The 23,812-nt window shown below is 45.1% G+C and overlaps 1 protein-coding gene and 1 long non-coding RNA gene across 3 annotated transcripts; one reads left to right on the top strand and one right to left on the bottom strand.

The window, feature by feature from the left end:
- Window positions 1–189: 189 nt before the first annotated feature.
- On the top strand, window positions 190–1,475 carry LOC136543138 (uncharacterized). The gene is made up of 3 exons (XM_066535679.1): window positions 190–666; window positions 1,099–1,248; window positions 1,425–1,475. Exons 1-3 carry the CDS (start codon window positions 190–192, stop codon window positions 1,473–1,475), a joined length of 678 nt encoding a protein of 225 aa, XP_066391776.1.
- A 10,729-nt stretch (window positions 1,476–12,204) lies between these two features.
- Window positions 12,205–21,168, bottom strand: LOC136544968 (uncharacterized). 2 transcript variants are annotated; one of them, XR_010780882.1, is made up of 5 exons: window positions 20,655–21,168; window positions 19,728–19,825; window positions 13,350–13,392; window positions 12,936–13,009; window positions 12,205–12,386 (listed from the first exon to the last, which is right to left on the bottom strand). It is a non-coding gene; the product is annotated as an uncharacterized lncRNA (long non-coding RNA). The 2 variants fall into 2 exon arrangements; XR_010780883.1 differs by lacking the exon at window positions 19,728–19,825 and having other exon boundaries at window positions 20,655–21,150.
- Window positions 21,169–23,812: the final 2,644 nt, after the last annotated feature.

Below are 23,812 nucleotides of genomic sequence, written 5' to 3'. Positions count from 1 at the left end.
TCGGATGCCTAAAACCCAGACATCTGGGTCCAAAATTTTGAACGCTTTGTTCGCCAAACATGACAACGTCGCATGTGGAGATGTCTGGGTTTTAGGCATCCCGAAACCAAAGGGGGTAAAACCATCTGTTGCAAAAGCTACCTAAACCATCTGTTACAAACACCGCTCATTATTTGGGATGAGGCTGCCATGACAAAGAGGCAGTCTATCAAGGCACTGGACAACAGTCTTCGTGATATAATAGACCGACCTAAGCTACCGTTCGAAGGGAAGACTGTGGTGTTCGGTGGAGATTTCAGACAGGTTCTTCCTATTGTTCGAAGAGGGTCGAGGGCTCAGATAGTCGGTGCCTCGCTGCGGATGTCATACCTTTGGGATTCCATGCGACATCTAAAACTGGTGCGCAACATGAGGGCAAAGAGTGACATGTGGTTTGCAGAATACCTGTTGCGCGTCAGTGGAGGTTCCGAGGAGGCGAGTGGTGATGATGAAATCTGTCTTCCTCATGATATATGCGTACCACACACTGGGGAAGATAGTGAGCTTGATACTCTAATTGATTGCATATTTCGTAACCTCAATGCAAATATGTCAAGCAAAGATTATATCACCTCCCGAGCGATATTATCTACGCGGAACGACTGGGTTGATATGATTAATATGAAGGTGATAGGACATTTCTAAGAGGATGAGATGGTGTACCATAGCTTTGATTGTACGGTAGATGGTCCGCACAACTACTACCCTTAGGAATTTCTTAACACTTTGACACCCAATGGTCTACCTCCACATGTGTTAAAGCTAAAGATTGGTTGTCCTGTCATATTGCTTAGGAACATTGACCCTGCGAACGGACTTTGTAATGGTACTAGGCTTATCATACAGGGGTTCCAAAGAATACCGTAGACGCAGAAATTGTGTTGGGATAGCACGCTGAAAAAGCGGTTTTTTCTGCCTCGTATACCTTTATGCCCGTCGGATGATGAGATGTTCCCTTTCCAATTTAAGCGAAAGCAGTTTCCTATTCGGCTCAGCTTCGCAATGACCGTTAACAAGGCATAGGGGTAGACTATCCCTAACGTCATGGTATACTTGCAGGAACCAGTGTTCTCGCACGGCCAATTGTATGTAGCGCTATCAAGAGCCACAGCAAGATCGAACATTAGGATCTTGGCTGTGCTGGCTGCTGAGAAGGACATGAACAATGGGAAAGGAAAAGGGAAAGGAAAAGGGAAGGAAAAGAAGAAGGTGAAGAAGAAACCGACAAAGGATATATTCACGAAGAATATCATATATAAAGAGGTTCTAACTCTATAAAAGAGACAATATCTCACGCGTTGATACATATTTTTTCAAGATAGTCAACAACACTTTAGCTTTAAAGATTAACAAACAACTTATATGCAGGATACATTCAACTGCAGGTTCAGCCATTTGCATGCTTCAGCTACAAGAAGTCAGACACCGCATCTTAGACTTGAAATCTTATGGACCATTTTTGATAGGTAACCAGCTGCAGCTTGGTGTTCGTGCAAAGCACGCTCTCCTGGTCAAACTATTTAATTATCTATCTTTCTTGAAGACATATGTAATATTAAAGTTCCAAACATCACGATTGCAATATCTTTTTTAGGTGATAGTATAACACACACTAATACATATGTATCGTGCTATTATGTTTTCTCGTTGTAACGCACGGGCATTTGCCTAGTTATACTTACAAAATCTAACGAATTTGAAGGTTCAAAGAATACATTTCGAAACAAATTAGTAGTCAAATATATATATATATATATATGCATCCAAAAATTGTACAGAGCCAAATGTCATAAGTACGCAATGTACTTGCAGTAGCATATGGCCGATCAAATAGAGCTTGGATGGTATCATTCACGGGTACAATATAAGTTGTGGAAGGTCTTTGTTCCTATTATTTCCAGGCCTAAATAGGTACGCGGCGCTGAGTAGTGCAAGATGCTTTCAAGTGATCAGAGCCCCAACAAAATAAAATAGCCTTGGAAGTATTGTCTCTACTGTAACGGAACAATCAAATCAATGCTTGGTACACCCCATGTCATGTCCCCCGCTGAGAGAGTCTAATCATTATGCACCAAAGAAATTGTACCCAGCAAATCGTCTTCGTTAAAATCAAAGGCTAAAAACCACCCCTCAAATGCTTCAATCCAATCCTGTGACCATGGTTGTTTGTATCAAATTCGCAGGCTTCAACGCGCAGCATCCCCAGCCTTCAACGCGTGCGGCATCAGCGGCATCCACAGACCCACCCGCGATCGAACCCTGCTGCCTCCAAAAAAGAAGAAAAGCAAAAAAAAGGACACGCGCCGGCGCAAAAACCTGCGCCACCAACGCCGACACCGCCAACGAGCAGGACGTCGTCAAGCCCGCACCGGGAATCACGGCGGCCAGCTCGCTTTCGAGTTCCCTCTGCTCGCCTATTCTTCCCCGCCGGTGCCGCACCGCGGCCGGCCGCGGCCCCGATGGCGCTTCCCGAGGCCAGCCTCCAGGCCGGTCGCCCGACGCTTGGTTGGCCGCCTAGACCCGGCCGCCGCATAAGAGCTGTGTGAATGCAATCTAGAAGGTTGTACATTGTTGCTATGGAGGTTATGCAGGTCTGTCATTTCTGCTTTTCACTGAACCATGATGCATAGGTTCACTGGACGACTGGGTAGCCGAGTGACTGAATGCCTGTGGGACTAAGTGGCCGAGTGACTGAGAGAGTGATCAGCGGAGTGAATACTAAGTGGTTGAGTGGCTGTGCTTGAGTCCTTGAGTGCCTGAGAGTGACTAATCGGCCGAGTGGTTTAGTGCTTCAGTAGCTAAGTGGTTGGGTTGTGTGCCTGAGTGGTCGAGTGACTGACTGGGTGGCCGAGTAACTGTGTGCCTATGTGTTACTCATGGATATAGTATAGCATAAAACTTCGGTTGATCCAATGCTTGAAAACCATGAAAGTTCATGTTCTTAGAGTATTAATAGCTTGAAAACCGTGACTGACGGGCGCGCGGGGGGGCGTGGGTGCGACATCTATCGCGACCTAGCCCTCTCATTCTCGGCCGCCAGCGAGCCCCAGAAGAGAGGAAGAAGAATCGGCCGCGAGGCTGATGTGAATCCTAATGAATTTGAGGGTTCGTTTTATTTTTATAAATTTTATCTGATTTTGTATTTTACCATAACGTTAGCACAGGTAAACTACTAGTTTTTGTAGTACTCCATACAGAGCACGGAGTAAAAAGTATCCACGCACGTGCTCTCTCCATCTTATAAAAACACCCTTAACAATATGATCAACTTGCTAGCTTATATAATTTTTTTAAAAAAAATATTTACTTTACATGTTAGTACAGAGAAGACGTGAGTATAGACACATGAATCATAGAAAAGTATATGAGCTTAATAACTCTTTATGAAGAGCTAGCTAGCTTATCATTATCTCCTTACCCAATAAAATATTCTATAAGCTAGTTGTTTTAGGCTCCAATGGTCTAGCTTAGAGCCAGCTGAATCAATTATTTAATCGTTCAATAGTTCAAAAAACAAGATACTAGCTTGTGTACTATAGAGATAGTCTCTCACGTTTCAGGATACATCCCTCTCACGTAGCATGATTTTCAGAGCTGCTTGCTGCGGTCTTAAGGATGCAAGCGGCGCGGGCCCGCCCGCAAACCTGCTTAGCCCACCCCGCAAAAAAAGACCTGCTGGACAACCGTGGGCCACTTGTTTTTCTATTGCAGACTGAAGTGGACCATCCTGTTAGTTTTCTTTTTAGTCATGTTCATCAGATCGGGATACATAGTAGTAGAATAGGTGTTCGGGATTTACAGAGAGACAGAGAGAAAGGGGGTGATAGGTAGCAAACCATCGAAAGCCGTAGTGGTCGAAGCTCCGGCCGGGGTTTCGTTGACGGACGCCATCTGCGCGCCGGCAGCGACGTTCGGTGGAGAGGGAGTCGGCGCTGTGGTGTCCTCGGCGGCGGTGTGTGCGTCGAGGTGGCGTTGCCGGCGTCGGTGGTGCTTCCCGTCGCTGGCAGCGCCCCTTCTCAAGATCGAGTCTAGGGTTAGGATGTCGGTGGGGTGACTGGCGGCGCGGTGAACCTCGTACTACGAGCCCCGGCCCCCACCTTTCCTTTATAGCGTTGTGCGACGGGGGCCCACCAACCATGTAGGGTTGGACGCCCCCGATCAGGGCGCGAGAACAAGGCCCAAAAGGCCGTTGGGCCTAACTGGTGGGAGATCAAACCTAACATTCTCCCCCTTGATCTCTCATCTATTCTTTGTTCTTTAATTTCATACTCAAAACTTTCAATTCATATTTTTCTTGCTTCCAACCTATTTCATCATAGATTAGTGTATAGAACTGTCTCATCGTCATAGCAATTAGTGCCGTTAGACTAACAGCCACAATACACTTCTCCGTTTTGAAATGTAAACTTTTCTTTGGGCCCTTCGTATGTTCGGGTATCACAGGCTTTCCCTTAAACCCATGCCGGCTACGTGTTCTCTGAACACGTTGGGTGGTAAGTCCTTTGTGAGCGGATCCGCGAGCATTTTCTCTGTACTTATATGCTCAAGATTTATTATATGATCCCGAACTTTATCTTTCACAACATAGTACTTTATGTCAATGTGTTTGGCAGACCACTTGACCTATTGTTGTGAGCGTACTGTACCGCTGGATTGTTATCACAATACAAACTCGGCATACATTGTCGAGGATGTAGTTACGGTTTGTTTGGAGCTTTTCCACGATATAGCCCCTCCTGCGAGAGTAAATACATATCCTGACGTGGATTTTCTTTCATCTCCCACATAATCAGAATCTGAATACCCCTCTATCTGCAGGGAATCAGATCTTCTATACGTAAGCATGAGGCCTTTCGTACCCTGCAAATAATGCAGGACTTTCTTCATTAATTTTCAACGTTCAATTCCTGGATTCTTTTGATATCTGCCAAGTAACCCGGTAACAAAAGCTAAGTCAGGGCGTGTACACACTTGAGCATATTGTAAACTTCCAACAGCTGAAGCATACGGTACCGCTTTCATTCGGTCAATTTCATATTGGTTCTTGGGACACTGATGTTCCCCAAATCTATCGCCCTTGACTATAGGAGTAGGTGAAGGACTGCACGCATGCATACTAAATTTCTTCAGGACCTTTTCTATGTATGCCTTTTGCGATAATCCTAGAACCCCTTTTCTCCTGTCTCGGTGAATCTCTATTCCCAAAACGAACGAGGCCTCACCGAGATCTTTCATATCAAAGTTTGAGGACAAGAATTTCTTCGTTTCCATTAGTAGATTGATATCACTACTAGCAAGCAAGATATCATCCACATACAAAATTAGGAATATGTACTTTCCATTCTTGAACTTTGCATAAACGCAATTGTCCTCAACATTTTCTTCAAACCCAAAACCTTTTATCGTTCTATCAAACTTCAAATACCACTGTCTTGAAGCTTGCTTCAATCCGTAAATTGATTTCTTCAGGCGGCATCCCATATTTTCCTTTCCTTTTATGACAAAACCTTTCGATTGTGCCATATAGACATTTTCTTCCAAATCCCCGTTTAGGAAAGCCGTCTTTACATCCATTTGATGTAACTCCAAATCATAGTGGGCTACAAGTGCCATTATAATTCTGAAGGAATCTTTACATGAGACTGGAGAAAACGTCTCATTGTAATCAATCCCTTCTCTTTGCGTGAAGCCTTTCGCCACAAGTCGCGCTTTAAATCTTTCTATATTCCCTTGGGAGTCATATTTCGTTTTGTAGACCCATTTGCAGCCTACTGTTTTGGCTCCTTTAGGAATATTTTCTAAGTCCCAAACTTTATTGGTACTCATTGATTTCAATTCATCTTCCATGGCCTTAAGCCACTTTGATGAGTGGTCGCTTCTCATGGCTTCTTCAAATGAGGTGGGATCATCCCCCATCTGACATTCTTCTGTTTCATAAACTTCATAGTCATCAGTAATAGCTGATCTTCTTATTCTTTGAGACCTTCTAGGTGCCTCCGGCACTTGTTCCACATTTGGCTGTTGTTGTTCTTCCTCATGTGCAACATTTGGTTCTATAGGTTCCTCAAGGATAGGTTCCTCAAGGATAGGTTCCTCATGTTCATTCATTGTCGCCACGGGAGAACTTGCAATAGGTGTTGGCACTACAGTGTCCTACACTATCGGTGCAACAGCAGCAGGTAGCGTGAAGAATGGTTCTTCAACCATCGGAGTGGGTACATGTACCCGCTTCTCCTGTAGGCTGATTTCTCGTGCTACCATGCTCCCCCTGATCATGTTATCCTCCAAGAACACAGCGTGTCTTGTTTCTACAATCTTCGTATGTCTGTCAGGACAATAGAAGCGATATCCTTTCGATCTTTCTGGATAGCCAATAAAATGGCAGCTGACTGTCTTGGAGTCTAACTTTCCTATGTTTGGGTTAAACACTTTTGCCTTAGCTAGACAGCCCCACACACGCAAATGGTTAAGTGAGGGTTCCCTTCCTGTCCATAATTCATACGGTGTTTTAGGCACCGATTTACTTGGTACTCGATTAAGTATGTGAATGGCGGTTTTCAGTGCCTCCATCCATAAACTAATCGGTAATGTGGAGTAACTCATCATGCTTCTTACCATATCCATTAAGGTACGGTTACATCTTTCAGCCACTCCATTCTGCTGAGGCTCCCCTGGTGTGGAGTACTGAGCAACTATGCCATTTTTCTGTAGGAACCTTGCAAATGGTCCAGGAATTTGGCCATATGGGGTATGTCGCCCATAGTACTCTCCACCTCGGTCTGATCGTACTATCTTGATTTTCTTATTGTGCTGATTTTCAACTTCAGCTTTAAATATTTTGAATTTATCCAATGCTTCCGATCTTTCTTTAATTGGATAAATATTGCCATAACTAGAGTAGTCGTCTGTGAATGTTATAAACGAGTCATAACCATCCACACTTTTCATAGGAAAAGGACCACATATGTCTGTGTGGATTATTTCTAAAATTTCTGTGCTTCGTTTGGCATCTTTCTTAATTTTCTTGACATACTTTCCTTTGATGCAATCAATACATTGATCTAAATCTGAAAATTCTAAGTGCGGGAGAATTGATTCCTTAACCAATCGTTCCATTCTCCCCCTCGAAATATGGCCCAAGCGACAATGCCATAATTTCAAAGAGACAATATCAATTCTCTTCCGCTTCTTAGTTACATCCGCAGATGGGGAATCATTCACATTCTTATCACATACATTGTTCGCATTCTCAGCAAGAGATAATAAATAAAGCTTGTCTTGTCAGAAGGCAAGACCAACACATTTATTATTAACTAGTATCTTACACTTGCCATCACCAAAATGACAATCAATTCCATCATCATCAAGTTTCGAAACACTTATCAAATTTCTACGCAAAGAGGGAACATAAAGTACTTCTTTAAGTCTAAGTACAAAACCATTATTCAATTCTAAAGAAAAATCTCCAATGGCTTCAACATTGGCTTGCACTCCATTTGCAACTTTAATCGTTCTTTCTCCTCTTTGTAAGGTTCTCGTCCCACTTAACCCCTGTAAGGAATTTGCAACATGAGTAGTTGCTCCTGAATCAACCCACCAAGTGGATTTATCATAACATAAATACAGGGATTCATCTACAAATGTAATAAATTCATCATCTTTCTTTAGCAGAGATTTCAGGAAGTCTGGACAATCCCTCTTGTAGTGTCCCTTCTTAAAGCAGTGCTTGCACTAATCTTTTTCAGCTCCACCATACTGCTGATTCTCAGAATCCTGGGGTTTCTTTCCCTGTGAACTGGAGGAAGAGGTCTTATCCCACTTAGGTTTCCCTTGTGGTTTAGAATTCTTGCCATTAAAGTTCTTTCTTTTGTTATCCTTCACAAAATGAGCAGATTCACCTTGTGAGGACTTTATCCTCTCCTCTTCTTGAGCACACATTGAGATGAGTCTTTCTATGCCCCATCTTTCAGGCTGCATATTATAGTTCACAATGAAGGTGTCATATTCTTTTGACAAAGAAGCAAAAATCAAATGAATCAGGAAATCCTCCTCCATCAAATTCATTTCTTTTAGCTTAGATGCCATAGTGTTTATCTTCAAAATGTGCTCTCTTATGCTACCACCAGTGAATTTCTCATTCACAAGCTTCTTAATCAGTGAACTTGCTGTGGCCTTGGTAGACCCAGTAAACTGACTCTTGATTTTCTCAAGATATTCTTTGGCAGTAGCACATTCAGGGATTGAGCCCCTTATCTGTTCTTCTATGGTGGCTTTGGCTACCAACAGGCACTTGCGGTTGGAGAGAGTCCATTGCCTATGTTCAAGGTCATATTTCATTTTTATTTTAGCATGATCACGCTTTCGAGCAGCGAAATCAGCGTCAGATTCATTGTCACCTCTCACCGGGTCCTCTGGCTCAGTAGGACACGGTGAGGTGATGGTAAAATCGACCTCTCCCAATGCAAGTTCCAATTCATACTTCTCCTGCCACACACGGTGATTGATTCTGTTGAGTGTCGGGATGTTGGCAATGTTCACAATGCATTTGCCTCCTGAAATCACACCAGAGTAAGTAAGAAACATTTATACATAAAATTTCATGCTTTAACTCAACGTTGGTCAAATTAAAACTTATAATTCATCCATGCAAACATTTTACATCACCGTTGGGCAGAAGTAAAATTAATGCATAATTTCTCATGGATCAAAATTATAATATTGTTATTAACAACGTTGGTCAGAAAATAACAATATCATAATCGCATCAAAATTATCAGAAATTCATTTCTCTTAAAATTAAATTATCCCGTTGGTTCAAATTTAATCAAAGAGAACAATAATTATCATACACAGCGGAAACATTAATAATCTTTTCATATTATTATTTTTCAGAAGCACTAAAAAGTTCATTGTTTTCTGAGCAAAATATCGTTGGATAAAATTTGCACAGGAAAATTGTATCAAAATCATTCAAATTCATCAAAATTATGCATTAAAATTGCTCCTAGAAAATAATAAGAAAAAATTTTCTTCTTCTTCTTTCATTTCAGCCCAGCACGGCCCGGCCAGCAGCGCGCACTGCAGCGGCCCAAGACGGCCCAGCGCCCGCGCGCTGCCGCTGTCCCGCGCGCTGCCCCCGTGCCTAGGCCGCAACCTGGGCCGGGGCCGGAAATTCGGCCTTGCGCGCTTTCCCGCCTGGGCCGGGACGCTGGCCCGCGCATCTGGCGCCGTTCCTCCCCATCGGACGGTCGTCCGTTTCCATCGCTCGGATAAAAACCCGACGCCGCGCGGGGGCCTAAAAACCCTAGCTCATTCGGCTCCTCACCTTTCTCTCTCTTCTTCGCCGCTCTTTCTCATCTCTCTTCAGCCGCAGCAGTGAGCCGCAACCGAGAGCGAAGGAGCGACGAGCGAGCGGGCCTTTGCGCCGTCGCCGGCCCTCTCGCTGGCGCGCATGCTCCCCAACGGGTGAGCACGCCGCCGTCGAGCGGCCTGGCCGCGGCGCTTCCTTGGCCGAGCCCGGCGAGCCAGCGCCCCCGGCTCGGCTTCTTCTCCCGCGCCACGAGGGTGGCCTCGACTTCATCCCGCACGCCGGTGCGGGTACGGGGAAGTACCGCACGGCGGCGGTCTCTTCCTCTCGGCGAGGTCCTACCGCTCGTTCTTTGTCCCGCACGGTGGCGATGCCGCCGGCGGGATGAGGGCCTAGGTAGGACCCCATTCTTGATTCATGTTAGGGTTAGGGTTAGGTTGACCGATTTGATTTCTTCCTTTTTTTTGTTCATCCAAATGGGAAAATTGGGGTTAGGGTTAGGGTTTCGACCCTTCTTTCTTTCTTCTTCCCCTTTTCCCTCTTTCGGATTTGTGTCTAGGGTTCTCGGAATCTGACCCTCCCCTTTTCCCTTCTTCCGATTTGATTTGGGGAATTAGGGTTAGGTCTTAGGGTTCGGCTTTCTATTTTCTTTCCCGATCCGCATCAGATCGGTCGGTTTCACTTCCCCGATCTGATTTCTTGTCGAACCATGGCGCCGGTACCATTGTTAGTTTTCTTTTTAGTCATGTTCATCAGATCGGGATAAATAGTAGTAGAATAGGTGTTCGGGATTCACAGAGAGACAGAGAGAAAGGGGGTGGTAGGTAGCAAACCATCGAAAGCCGTAGTGGTCGAAGCTCTGGCCGGGGTTTCGTTGACGGACGCCATCTGCACGCCGGCAGCGACGTTTGGTGGAGAGGGAGTCGGCGCTGTGGCGTCCTTGGCGGCGGCGTGTGCGTCGGGGTGGCGTTGCCGGCGTCGGTGGTGCTTCCCGTCGATGGCAGCGCCCCTTCTCAAGATCGGGTCTAGGGTTAGGATGTCGGTGGGGTGATTGGCGGCGCGGTGAACCTCGTACTGCGAGCCCCGGCCCCCACCTTTCCTTTATAGCGCTGTGCGACGGGGGCCCACCAACCATGTAGGGTTGGGCGCCCCCGATCAGGGCGCGAGAACAAGGCCCAAAAGGCTGTTGGGCCTAACTGGTGGGAGATCAAACCTAACACATCCTACTAACATAAGTGGGCAAATCAGCAAAACTTGTGAAATCCTGCACAGACCCGCAAACAGGCGAACATTTTGTCGGCGCCGTCATTTCATCTATCTACTCGCGAGATTCTGTGCTGCTCTGAGGTGCGTCGCCGCTGTAGCCTCGCTCTGTCGCCGCCGCCGAGTCCTCCTCCAAGGCCAACCTAGCACCGGCCACCGCGCCAACCATCCCTGCCATCCCGGCCCCGACCACCCCTGCTCCACCTGCGGCCATGCCCGTGGCGCTCGCTGGGGCGCCGGCGCCCGAGGCCAAGCCCACTGATGCCCCTGCCACCGCATCGGCTAAGAATAAATCGTTGTCTACTTTGGCTGTGGAGGCCCTCGTCGCTAGGAAGAAGAAGGGTGCATCCGCCCCTGCTCCCGCTGCCGAGGATGTGCTATAGCGGGTTGAAGTGGGCTTTGCAGGTTCTAGACCTGCCAGGAGGATGCAGTTTGCAAGCGCTTGTGTAGCAGGCACCCGCAGAGCCCGCTAAAAATATTGGCAGGCAGCGTGGAGTGGTGCGGGCTGTCCGCAGCCCACCCCGCTTGCATCCGTAGCGGTCTATCTCTCCTAAATATTTTATAAGCTTAGAGCTAATGCTAACCCAATAAAACAATTGGAGCTGCCCTAACAGATGATCTTTTAGGACGTCCTCAACAAGTCCAAAACGTCGGCTGATGTGGCAGTGACAGACACTAGAAAAAAGGAAGTCGAGAGTAAACCTGCACATCACGAGGTGAAGCAAAGACATAGAGTTCATCGGTACATGTGTGCGAGGCTATCTCTTGAGTGCTCGCTAGTCACTTTCTTTTCTTAGTTCTTTTTAGATAAAGTCTCACACATGCTAGGGAATGAATTCGACCACAATTGAGGACGCCCTTAGCTTTTGTTCCAAACTTTATTATTTTCTCAGATCGCCTTGTGACTATGATTTTACTGTTGCTTAGCATGCACCGTTTAGAAGCAAAACATAGCTTATTCCATGTGTCACCATCGAGATCACCAACTAACTCGACAACAAGAAGCAGTCTCCCATCTTTGTTCATGTTTGAGTTTGACATACGATTTTAATGTTCCATTGCACATCCTTCTCTTAATGTAGCGAGGTCATAATCTGTAAAATCATGGCCTTTCAAGAACATGATTTTTGCACTACGTCAAATATCATTTCCAGGGGCAGCTACAGTGCATTTGTAGGGGCGGTTCGGCCAGCCGCCCCTACGCAAGGGTCTCTACAAATCATGCATTTGTAGGGGCGGTTCCCAGACCACCCCTACAAATCATTTTTCCACCAAAAAAAATTAAATTTACAATTCAAATTCATGGTACCTATACTTGCAAAGTGACTCAAGTACATGCTTCAGCCGACAGTCCAATACACAATGAGAGAAAAAACCAAATACCTAAGTAGATCTTCATGGTACCCAAGTTAATATAATACTCTCATGGATATAATTTAAATACAATCAGAAAGTTCATTTAACTTTAATTATCAGAACACCCATTCAATATTACATGCACAAGCAATTTGTGGAGTAAAATAGAATTGAAAGAAAATTAATTGTAAAATACATCATCAATCAGTATGCAGGTAAACGGCTTGGTGGGAAGACAGGAGCACCTCAGCTCGGTGGGGAGACACGATACACTAAAGAAGCCTTGCTCCTTGCTAACTGTGAGCTCTGCACAAGAACTTGTTGAAGCCTCGCCTTCCTGCTTGATTTAATAGTTAGCTTTGCACAGGAATTCCTTGCTTTAACCGTTATCTGTGCTTGCTCTTTGCTTTCATGGTTAGCTCTGCACAAGGATTTGTTGCTTTAATTGTTAGCTCTTCATCAAGAATTTGTAAATCATTGAACAAAGAATGTAGTCCTGAATAACCTAATCATATACATACCGTATATTAATCAAAGAATGTTTGTTCAGGAATTAGGAGTAGGCTTATCCTGAATTAGCATGATACTACTTATATAAAATAAATATGCAATCCCCGAATAGCAAGCCCCAACCTGCTAACTGCTTAGCAACGCACAGGCACAAATTTCACTATTTTAGAACTGAAATACACATGGCATAGATATGCTGTCCACTTGATCTTGTGGGATCAAAATATTATGACGGTATTGAGATCATCACTGATGCAGGCTCTATTTTTATTAAGTGACTTATTCTCAAATTCTCATATCCAAACAATAATTTGGAGCAAGGGCCAGGGAAGACAAACACCCCACTGCATTTTGACGCTTTATGCAACAAGAAAAGGTAGTATCATCATCATCATCGCTGGAATATGAACTTGTGCAATATTTGAGAAAATAATAGCAACTATGCATAAGAGAATAATACTTGGGCGCTGCACAAGTTGTGCTATGGGGAACTTGTCATCGCTGGCCTGCTCTTCCGATTCGGGTCTCTAGGTCCTGAGAGCACGTTGAGCACATTCAAAATCACAGTAAGGCATATCATTTAGTCGAAGTTCAAGAAAGTTATTGCGCTTGGTTAACAGCAACAATCAACATATCAGAAAAGAAACTATAGCTTCAACTAGCATATCATTTATAGCCCTACTGACGGACATTTTCTGCACAGTACCATTCATACAAGATTCACATGGTTACTGAAATCCAAACTAGGAATGTTGTACACACACAACAATAAAGCACATTGAGAAAAACAGGTAGGAAGAACATACTTTCCAGAAGTGTTCCCGCATCCAAGTTACTGAACACAAATATTTTGTTGGAGTCAATGTTATCTTACCTGCTGCTTGTACAGAGACAGAGGAACATAGGCCGCATCCTTCCTGAAATGGTGAGAGACATGATTACAGTCACAAAAATAAGACTTTACTTATCAATGCAGTAACTAAATGCAAGGTTGAGAAAATATTATTTTATTCTAGATAATCCCCATTCCAATGGCTATTCTAAAAATAAAGCAATTTAGATGCAATGGTAAACCTGCAAGACGTGCTTGCATGTCAACCGAACAGCAATACCTACAATTTTCCAAAGCATGACCCTGTATAGGATTTAAAAATTGAGTCCCAGATTCAATAGTGTGGGAGCTCACGTGGCAATCTACTTATAAGGTCGTAAGCAAACATTACTAAATCCATGCATAATAACAAAGACCAAACTCAGAACCTTACGTTAATGGGCCACGAGCATGCGAACTTGAATCTGTCGATGTGGGACCCACGGGATACACCGCAAGGAAGAGAGGGGATCTAGTTTGATTAGGATTCCTCCCATGTAATCCTAGTAATAATACTACCCTGTAATCCTACTATGACTCTACATTGTAAACCGACTAGGACTCTGGCCTCCTGACTGTATAAAGGAGGGCAGGGCTCCTTAGAGAGGAGAACAATGGAACGCAACACAATACTTTACAATCAATCCAACGCAAAGGCTAACGCCGATTGGACGTAGGGCTATTACTCGATCACAGTCGAGGGCCCGAACCAGGATAAATCGACTGTCTCTTGTGTTTACCGTCGAGTTCTGCATACGCTGAAGCCCGAACATACTGCCCCGGGGACCCCCGTGGCAGGCTATCGGTGGTCAAACATCGACAGCTGACGCGCCAGGTAGGGGCTTTCGGCGAAATCCCGATCAAGAGCTCGATGGACCTCAAGATCAACATCATCCACGACGATTTTAGCATCTGGCGGCAAGGATTTTATATCTCGATGCAACTTGAGGGCAACTAAAGATTCGCCGAGTCAAGCGACGACCTCGACAATCCGCACCCTGGATGTGTTTCGCCTGCCGGCCGATCTAGCTCGGCTCTGCGCCTTCTGGTTCGGGACGCCTGCTCTCGCATGCTGGATTTCGTCGTGACGTAAAACCGCCTGCACGACTGCATCAACAGTTCAAGCACTAGAAAGCTTTATTCGATATCCCGTGGACAAATCACATGATGACACACCGGCCGATGGTAACGCCTCAACCAGCAAACGAAGATGTACAATCATGCAAGCCAACGGCAAATATTTGGGATATTGATGCATATGCATACGTGCATGCATAACGTACAAAGCAATTTCCCTTGCCTGTTGCCGTGTGTATGCCTTCATGATCCGACTTCGACACCACCAAGACCTGCAGCATCGGGCTCGGGATGGCCATCGCCCGCGCTCTGATTCACACGCCCACAAGAGGACGCACCCGGCGCGGGGACCCGGACCGGGATCGGGCTCATGCCATGCGCCGTTAGAATACCTGTACGAGCAGAGGGCATGCCGGGCGCGCGTCGTGGCCGAGTACGGCGAGATCGAGGCCGTGTTGGGAGCGACGCTGAGTCCGATGCCGACACATGTGCCTACTTGGAGAACCTCGAGAGGCTCATCGACAAGCGCGTACGGGATGATTTTTCCTGGGGCTCATCTACTCGCCAAGCTGCATTGGATTGGCTGCTCCTCATCTACGTTTTCAACACGAGACCAAAAGCACCCCGTCCAACTACATCAAGCTGACTAGCGAGCGAGCCCAAGTGAGCCACAAGCCAGCCGTCGAGCCACAAGCGAGCCCTCAAGCGAGCCGTCGCCGACAAGCATGCCCTACAGCACATCCATCTACTCGGATACTACGGCTCGCCGACTCTACCACGCGGCCGTCAATCAAGCTAAGTCATGATTTAATATTTTTTCAAATATTCTTTAATCATCATATATCTCCGGATATTATCCATATGCCTTCGTGACTCTACTACAGTTGCATCCCCGACTACTAAAGTCTTCTCTTAACGGTTGTTAATTTACCTGGGTTGCTGAGGCCTTAATCCGTGAAGCCTACTCGCCGGAAAGGTGCGAGAGGTGTTTAAACATAACAGGCTACCTACCTAGAGAAATTACATAGCCTAGTAAGAGCAAGACGCGAAAAAATTTAATATGCATTTTATAATGTCTTCTCTTAACGATTGTTAATTTACCCGGGTTGCTGAGGCCTTAATCCGTGAAGCCTACTCGCCGGAAAGGTGCGAGAGGTGTTTAAACATAACAGGCTACCTACCTAGAGAAATTACATAGCCTAGTAAGAGCAAGACGCGAAAAAATTTAATATGCATTTTATAATGTCTTCTCTTAACGGTTGTTAATTTACCCGGGTTGCTGAGGCCTTAATCCGTGAAGCCTACTTGCTGGAAAGGTGTGAGAGGTATTTAAACGTAACAGGCTACCTGCCTAGAAAAATTACATAGCCTAATAAGAGCAAGACCCGAAAAAATTTAATATGCATTTTATAATACTGGGACATACTTCCAACTTTGATATCGTATATATCAATTATTACATCTTTCGTATGATTACTTTGCAGGGAATCATTTTCTGGACCACGTCATCAAATTAGGAGCTCGCCCACCGCTGGCTGCCTTACTTGACAAGATCCTACATATCCTCAGAAGAGGTTTTCAGTTCTTTGAACAACTCAGATTCAAGACCCTCCAACTTTTTGTTCCAAATAGCAAGAGGCTCGGGGGCTACACTCAGTGAGTGCACTTTTTCTTCAAAAAAGCGCACATCACTCTCAAAAAAGCACACACCACCCGAAGATCCCAAGAAGCGCTACATGGTTTCACTCAAGAAAACACCCGGGCGACGCTTGTTCCTGCTCGGCAAGATCAGGAGGAACAAAACAAGGCTTCTAGAGTTCAACCATGAAGTGCTCGGGGGCTTGTCGATGCGGGACCCATGGGATACACCGCAAGGAAGAGAGGAGATCTAGTTTGATTAGGATTTCTCCCATGTAATCCTAGTAGTAATACTACCCTGTAATCCTACTAGAACTCTACATTGTAAACCGACTAGAACTCTGGCCTCTTGACTCACTACTACAGGATGGCCTTGTTGTTTCGGGCAGTAACGGCCTTTAGTCCCGGTTACCGTGCCGGGACAACGATCCCGGGACTAAAGGTGGAACCTTCAGTCCCGGGTCATCGAGCCGGGACTAAAGATGGACCTTTAGTCCCCGTTGGTGTTACCAACCGGGACTAAAGGCCCTCCAGCCGAGCAAACGTGGCCGCACTCTTTAGTCTTGGTTGGTAACCCCAACCAGGACTAAAGGTTCCTTCTTTTTCTTTTCTTTTTTTGTTTAATTTGTTTTCAGTTCAGTTACACATATTTGTTTAATATATAATATGTTTTTATGTATGTATTCTACGCTGCTAATATAAATACACGCACGCATATAATTACATCTAATTCTCATCTCGAGCATTATTATATTCGAATAAAGTATGAAACTATATATATTATAGATATATATGTATATATACAACACTTTCATAAAAAATATGGCCAAGAGCAGCTAGCTAGCAGGCTAGCTGGGGCGGATGGCGGGCCGGGCAGGGCGTGCTGGCCGGCCACGGGGCCGAGCTGAGCACCTCGCGCGAGGACGACGTACGGTGGAGACGGCGAGATCGATGCAGGCGGTGGCGCGGCCGGGCGAGGCACGACGACGGCGCGGCGCGGCAGACGAGCTCGACGGCGACGGAGGGTGGGCTCGGGTGCGGCGGCGGAGAGACGGCGCGCGATGCGGGCCGGGCGGATGGCGCGGCCGGGCGAGGGTAGACGGCGACGGCGGCGCGGCAGAGACGAGCTCGACAGCCGGGCGGGGCTGGGCGACGGAGGCGAGATCGAAGATGGCGGTGGCGGCGGCGATGACCGACGTGTAGATCGAAAAGTAGAAGATGAACAGAACAAGAACCGTTCGATATATATATAGGCCGGGACCCTTTAGTCCCGGCTGGTAACACCAGCCGGGACTAAACGCCGTTTAGTCCCGGCTGGTAAGCCGAACCGGGACTAAAGGAGCTTTAATCCTGGTTGGTGTTACCAGCCGGGACTAAAGGTATTTTTGGGCGGGCACCGAAATTGCCGCCCACCCTATAGTCCCGGTTCCTGGCCTGGGCCGGGACTGAAGGCCTGAAAATTTTGGCAGCCCGCCAGAGTAATTGGAAAGGCATCGGATTTTGATTTTGTTCTCCTTGTTTAATACTAGGTTAATCAATTAATTCTATAGCAACTTCAATACTTTGCAATATTTATTTTAAAAAATACTATTGATTAACTAATTATTTATTGTAAATAGGAAAATTTGGTAACCTAAAGTTTTTAATTTCTTTTATGAATATAGAATATAAATGTTACTAATACTAAGTATTTTGTTAATGCAAAAATATATTTGTAACTTAAAATTAATAAAACTAATATTATTCGATAGGAAATTTATTATCACATTATTGTAACGTCAATGTTTCAATTTTTTCTCGGTTTTTGACCAAAATTGACAGGAAATTTTTGTTGAACCTATAAAAATAAAGAAAATATAGTATTTTTGTTCTACAACTTTTTCAAATGAAAAAATGGCCTATATAAGGATTGTAGACCTTGATGAGTTGAACAAACTTAATATTCAAAACTTTTCAATTTGAGACAATCTAGGGTTCCGAAAACTAGTTTGTAGGCGTCAAAATTTAAAAATCACAAATTTGAACCGTCTAAACTTTCTCAAATGGAAAGTTGACCAAAACAACAATTGTATATCCTGGTGAGCTGAACAAACATGGTATTCAAAACTTTTCAATTTGAGACAATCTAGGGTTCCGAAAACTAGTTTGTAGGCGTCAAAATTTAAAAACCACAAATTTGAACCGTCCAAACTTTCTCAAATTGAAAGTTGACCAAAACAACAATTGTATATATTGATGAGTTTAACAAACTTGGTATTCAAAACTTTTCAATTTGACGTCATTTAGAGTTCATAATACTAGAGTCAAAGTGTTGTTTTTTCATTTGACCAAATTTGACTTGGTCAAACTTGCTCAAATGAGACACTAAATGACCTCAGATGAAAAATCTCTGAATACCAAGTTTGATCATCTCAGCAAGATCTACAATTGTTACATAGCTCATTTTCCTATTTGAGAAAGTTTTATCAAACACTAGTCACAAATTCTTGAATCTCATATAGACTTTCTAAAACTATGTCACACACTTGTGAAATTTGAACTATATTTTGTTCAAACTTTCTCAAATGAAAAAATGGCCTATATAAGGATTGTAGATCTTGATGAGCTGAACAAACTTGGTATTCAAAACTTTTCAATTTGAGACAATCTAGGGTTCCGAAAACTAGTTTATAGGCGTCGAAATTTAAAAATCACAAATTTGAACCGTCCAAACTTTCTCAAATGAAAAGTTGACCAAAACAACAATTGTAGATCTTGATGAGTTTAACAAACTTGGTATTCAAAACTTTTCAATTTGAAGTCAGTTAGAGTTCATAATACTAGAGTCAAAGAGTTGTTTTTTCATTTGACCCAAGAACAGAGGCAGTGAGTTTGAATGGAATGGCTCAGGCTCGGGGAGGAAGAAATTTGCTGGTCTATAGGCCGGGATAATTAGTCCCGGTTAGGAGGCCAAACCGGGACTAAAGATTAATCTTTATTCCCGGGGCATCACCCAAACCGGGACTAAAACCTTTAGTCCCGGTTGGTAATACCAGCCGGGACTAAAGATCCCTGCCTCGCGGACGACCATTGGGCAGGAACCTTTAGTCCCAGGGGCAAAAAATGCCGAGGCTAATGCCAAATTGAGACATCGTTCTAAAGTATGTTCTCTAGTAGTGACTATATAAAGGAGGGCAGGGCTCCTTAGATAGGAGAACAATGGAACGCAACACAACACTTTACAATCAATCCAACGCAAAGGCTAACGCCGACTGGACGTAGGCTATTACTCAATCACAGTCGAGGCCCCGAACCAGGATAAATGACTGTCTCTTGCGTTTACCGTCGAGTTCTGCATACGCTGAAGCCCGAACATACTGCCCTAGGGACCCCCGTGACAGGCTATCGGTGGTCAAACATCGACAGAATCCCATATGCGCCAGCAAGGCAGCAACATACAGTAGATGATTTGAAACAATAACACACAGATAGCAGGGCAAAATAAGTGGAAAAACCACACATATAGTTGGGCTAAATCAGTGGCAAAACCTGGGCACGAACTAATTTTAACCACATACTGCACATTGTTCAAGTCTGCACATTGCTTTTTTACTAAAGTGATGATGCAATCAGTAATCAAAACAATAAAGCACATAGTTGCTAATTGGGAGTTGTGAAAAAACATACTCAACTTCCCCATAATATTCCCAATCTGGTTAGCTTGCAACTGCGTAGCTTGTGTCATGCTAATCACTCGAACTATATGCTCTCCTTACTGAACTGAACTGCAAGAAGAAAACGAAACAGATCAGAATTTGGTAGGGAAAAAGAGCCATTATCTATACTACTTGTGATTAATGGACAGACAGAATATTCATAGGAAGAATTCTGCTTATTTGCAACCTACTGCATTTATCATTATGAATACTACTTGTGATTACCAGCAAGAATTCTTGGACAACTTTATTAGTACTATACTTGCATGGACTCATTGCCCCAACTTAATGAAATTTAATAAGATTATACAGATAGCTGCAATTCTATCAGCTTTGCTTGTCACAAGCTTGGGATCTTCCTCTTTTTCCTCATCTCAGGCACTGCCTTAGAAACAAGCCTACCATCTAAAAGCTGCTCCTAAATAATTTGCCGAGGCTATCAGTCATCTAGTACAATAACAGCAATACTACTGCTTATCTAGCTAACCAAACGTATCCACATATGTAGAGCTACTATCAGACCACTATATGCACTTTGTAATAAATGGTCTGAATCATATGGAAATATTGTTCTTAATGAACAAATAGTAGCAACAGAAATGTCAGTAACCTATGTGCACTAACTGAATGTCGAAGAAATATCTGAATCTTCAGATATCACAGAAAATAGAGCCATGGAATGCAGATCAACAGGGAACTCGTCAGATCTGACTCCGAGGAACGGAACGGATGGGGCAGGCTTTTTTACAAATGCATAATCGCCTTGCGTTCGTCGGACTAGGAGAACGGGGTGGAACAGCCAAAATCAGGTCGGAACTAGGAACTAGAGCAATCCCCTTACCTCTGGAGCTGGCTCATCGGCTTGTGCGAGAACGCAGAGTAGGTAGAAGCCCCTTACCTCTGGAGCCGGCTGAAGGAAGAGGACGTGAGGAGAAGGGGGCTAGGGAAGAGGAGGTAGAAGCCCCAACGGCCCAACCAGCCAGCTCCTGCACCCCGGACGCCCTCCGCGCAGCTCAGGCCGCCAATCCCACGGATCTAGCCGCTAGGACCTCAGATCCGGTCACCACCGCATGGATCGAGCTGCCACCGCGCTTGCAGGACCGCAGTTCGATCGTCACTTCGCGGAAACAGCCGCCCGGAGGGGAGGCGAGCCCGGACCAGCCACCACCGGATCCGGCCGACGAGCATGCGGATCCGGCCACCCCGGCGCTGAAACGGCAGACGGCCACAACGAAGCAGGTCGACAGATCGAACTGCAGTCATCGAGAGGAGGAGGGAGAAAGAGGATGCGAGAGAGCAGCCGTCGCCGCGCCCCTGCGGCGCAAGGGGGGAGGGGGCACGAGGGGGAGAGGAGTGGAGGAAGAGGAGGGCGGCTGCGGCGTCCGCTGGCCCGCTCACGCTAGCCGCCGTCACCCTGGCCGCTGCTCGTGTCGGGAGGGGGAGAGAGCGTAGAGGAGAGAGAGAGGGGGAAGGGGAAGAGAAGCTGGAGAATTTTTTTTACTGTGCTCTACAATATATATATATAGTCAGAGGTATTTGTAGGGGCGGCTGGTGATTGAGCCGTCCCTACAAATAGAAACACCGGGGGCGGCTGGTGAGTGAGTCGCCCCTATAAATCAAACCTATTTGTAGGGGCGGCTCGTATCACCAGCCGCCTCTGCTGTTCCATTTGTAGGGGCGACTGGTCTCTGGGCTTCTGAACACGTCACTGTAGAGGCGGCTCCAACACCAGCCGCCCCTAAAAAAAATTATTCTGTTGCTACAAACTGTTTTTCACGTAGTGTTGAGAAATGGTCACGGACTCTTGCATCCTTGCAAACATGAGCGACAAGGGTGCTCTTGCACACTCTACCTGGGCCAACAATTGGAAGGACCTCCAATTCTTCAAAATCATGAGGCCATGACTGCAATAAGAAATTAATGACAAGTTCAATTTCCAACTGGCGGCCAAACATGCAGTTGCCCAGCAGGATATGCATCTATATGGCTGGCTGTACAAGCGAGGGTAGCTCATCAAGAACATGACCATCTCATCAGCATCATTAATCATGGAACTCAAACAGTATAGCACCCTTTGTAGTTGTTCCAAAATTTCAGTGTTTCTATTGGAGGAATGCAAACCTTTCATAGAATTGACTTTGGAGAGAAACGAAGTTTGACTCACAATCTTATCTTTGGTGGCCTCCACCTTGTGAGATTGGTGTCTGAAAGTATCGAGCGTGTAATAGCCTCAGTACATGCCATCTCTCAGCATGTTGAGCTGGTGCAGCATAGCTTGGTTTGTGATGTGCCGCCCCATGGCCTCATCGACAATGACTTGCGCCCGAAGCAGAACTCTGCAGAGATGATCCTCCAATTCTGGCACCACTACTAGAGAACAGACTTTAGAACGATGTCCCAATTTAGCATTAGCCTCGGCATTTTTTGCCCCCGGGACTAAAGGACCCTTTAGTCCCGGTTGGTAATACCAACCGGGACTAAAGGTCCCTGCCCAACGGTCGTCCGCGGGGCAGGGATCTTTAGTCCCGGCTGGTATTACCAACCGGGACTAAAGGTTTACCTTTAGTCCCGGTTGGTATTACCAACCGGGACTAAAGCTTTTAGTCCCGGTTTGGGTTATGCCCCGGGAATAAAGATTAATATTTAGTCCCGGTTTGGACCCCTAACCGGGACTAATTATCCCGGCCTATAATTCTGCTCAATTCTTCCTCCCCGAGCCCGAGCCATTCCATTATTCAAACTCACTGCCTCTGTTCTTCAGCTTGCTGTTGTTCTTGCACTCTCCCCCTCCATTGGTGTTGCTCTTCGATTTTGGAGGTAACAAACTTAATCCTCTTATGTTTTATCAGTAGCTTATCTCATTTTGCGATGTAGATGCATGTGTAACTTTATATGTTGGACTTTATTATGATTTTATATGTCATTTTTAGCTCAAAATCACATGATGATTTGCATATATGTTTGGATAAACAAAAGTTAAATTAGTTCATCAAAATCACGCCTCGCTCGTCCTCGCTGGAGCACGCGCCATTCTCGTCCCCGGTGGCTTACGTGATCTTAGAATTAATTTTTCCATGAAATGAAAAACTTAGAAAATTGTTAGAAAATTGTAGAAAATCCGCACTAGTTGAACTTGCGGACCGTGTTCATGTCGGCGAGCATGTTCTCTGCCGAGCGGTAACGGACGTCAAGGAGGAGCTTTGATTCTACGAGGGAGAGCGGCAACGGTCGTGGAAGACCGTGTTCCCTTTCTCGTAGAATCGGAGCTCTTCCTTGGCCAAGTACGGTGCCGTCCGGTGGAGAAATGCTCGTCGAGATGATCACGTAAGCAAGGTCAACTAGTACGGATGGTTATTTATTGAAACATGTTTTTGAGCTATAATTTGATGAATATTTGAAAATATGAAATTTACACTAGTTTGCAAAAATAAGTATAGAAAGTAGATGACAACTGTTACTGGATCCTCGGCCTCTCGTTCGGTTGCGAAACGACTGAGGCCAGAACTCCCTCTCATTATCTGCGGCAAGTGTAAGCAGAAGATTGTGATGGAGTACCGAGTCAAGAGACAGGGACCCAACAAGGGTCGTGTTTTCTACAAGTGCCCGGATCGCGATGTGAGTTTCTTACGCATTTTATAATTATGGCTAATTGACCTGCTTTTCTTGAATATTTTTGACTAAATATTTTTTGGCTTTAATTTCAGTGGGAGGGCAATGGATGCGATGGTTGGTACTGGGAGGAAGATTATGCTACATACGTGCAGAATTTGGGTGCGCTTGAGGTAGCGAATGCTGCTGATGAGGCAGTGAGCCAGCAGGAGAAGCTTATTGATATTCAACAGAAGAATGATTTGTCTGTTTTAGTTGCGTACGATCACAAAATAATTATGTTACTGAAGTGCATTGTAGTTTTAGTTTGTTTAGTGATAGTTGGGATTGCTTACGTTGTAGCCAGGCTTAGTTAATTAATCAACCGTGTGTGTGTCATTTATGTTGTGTAATAAAATACTTAATTATGTTCAAGGTTTTCATAATTTGTCGTGTAATACAGATTAT

The sequence above is a fragment of the Miscanthus floridulus genome, chromosome 3 (assembly GCF_019320115.1).
Source record: "Miscanthus floridulus cultivar M001 chromosome 3, ASM1932011v1, whole genome shotgun sequence".
NCBI lineage: Eukaryota > Viridiplantae > Streptophyta > Magnoliopsida > Poales > Poaceae > Miscanthus > Miscanthus floridulus.
Note: the sequence above shows the minus strand (reverse complement) of the source record. Positions and strands in the feature narration are given on the sequence as shown.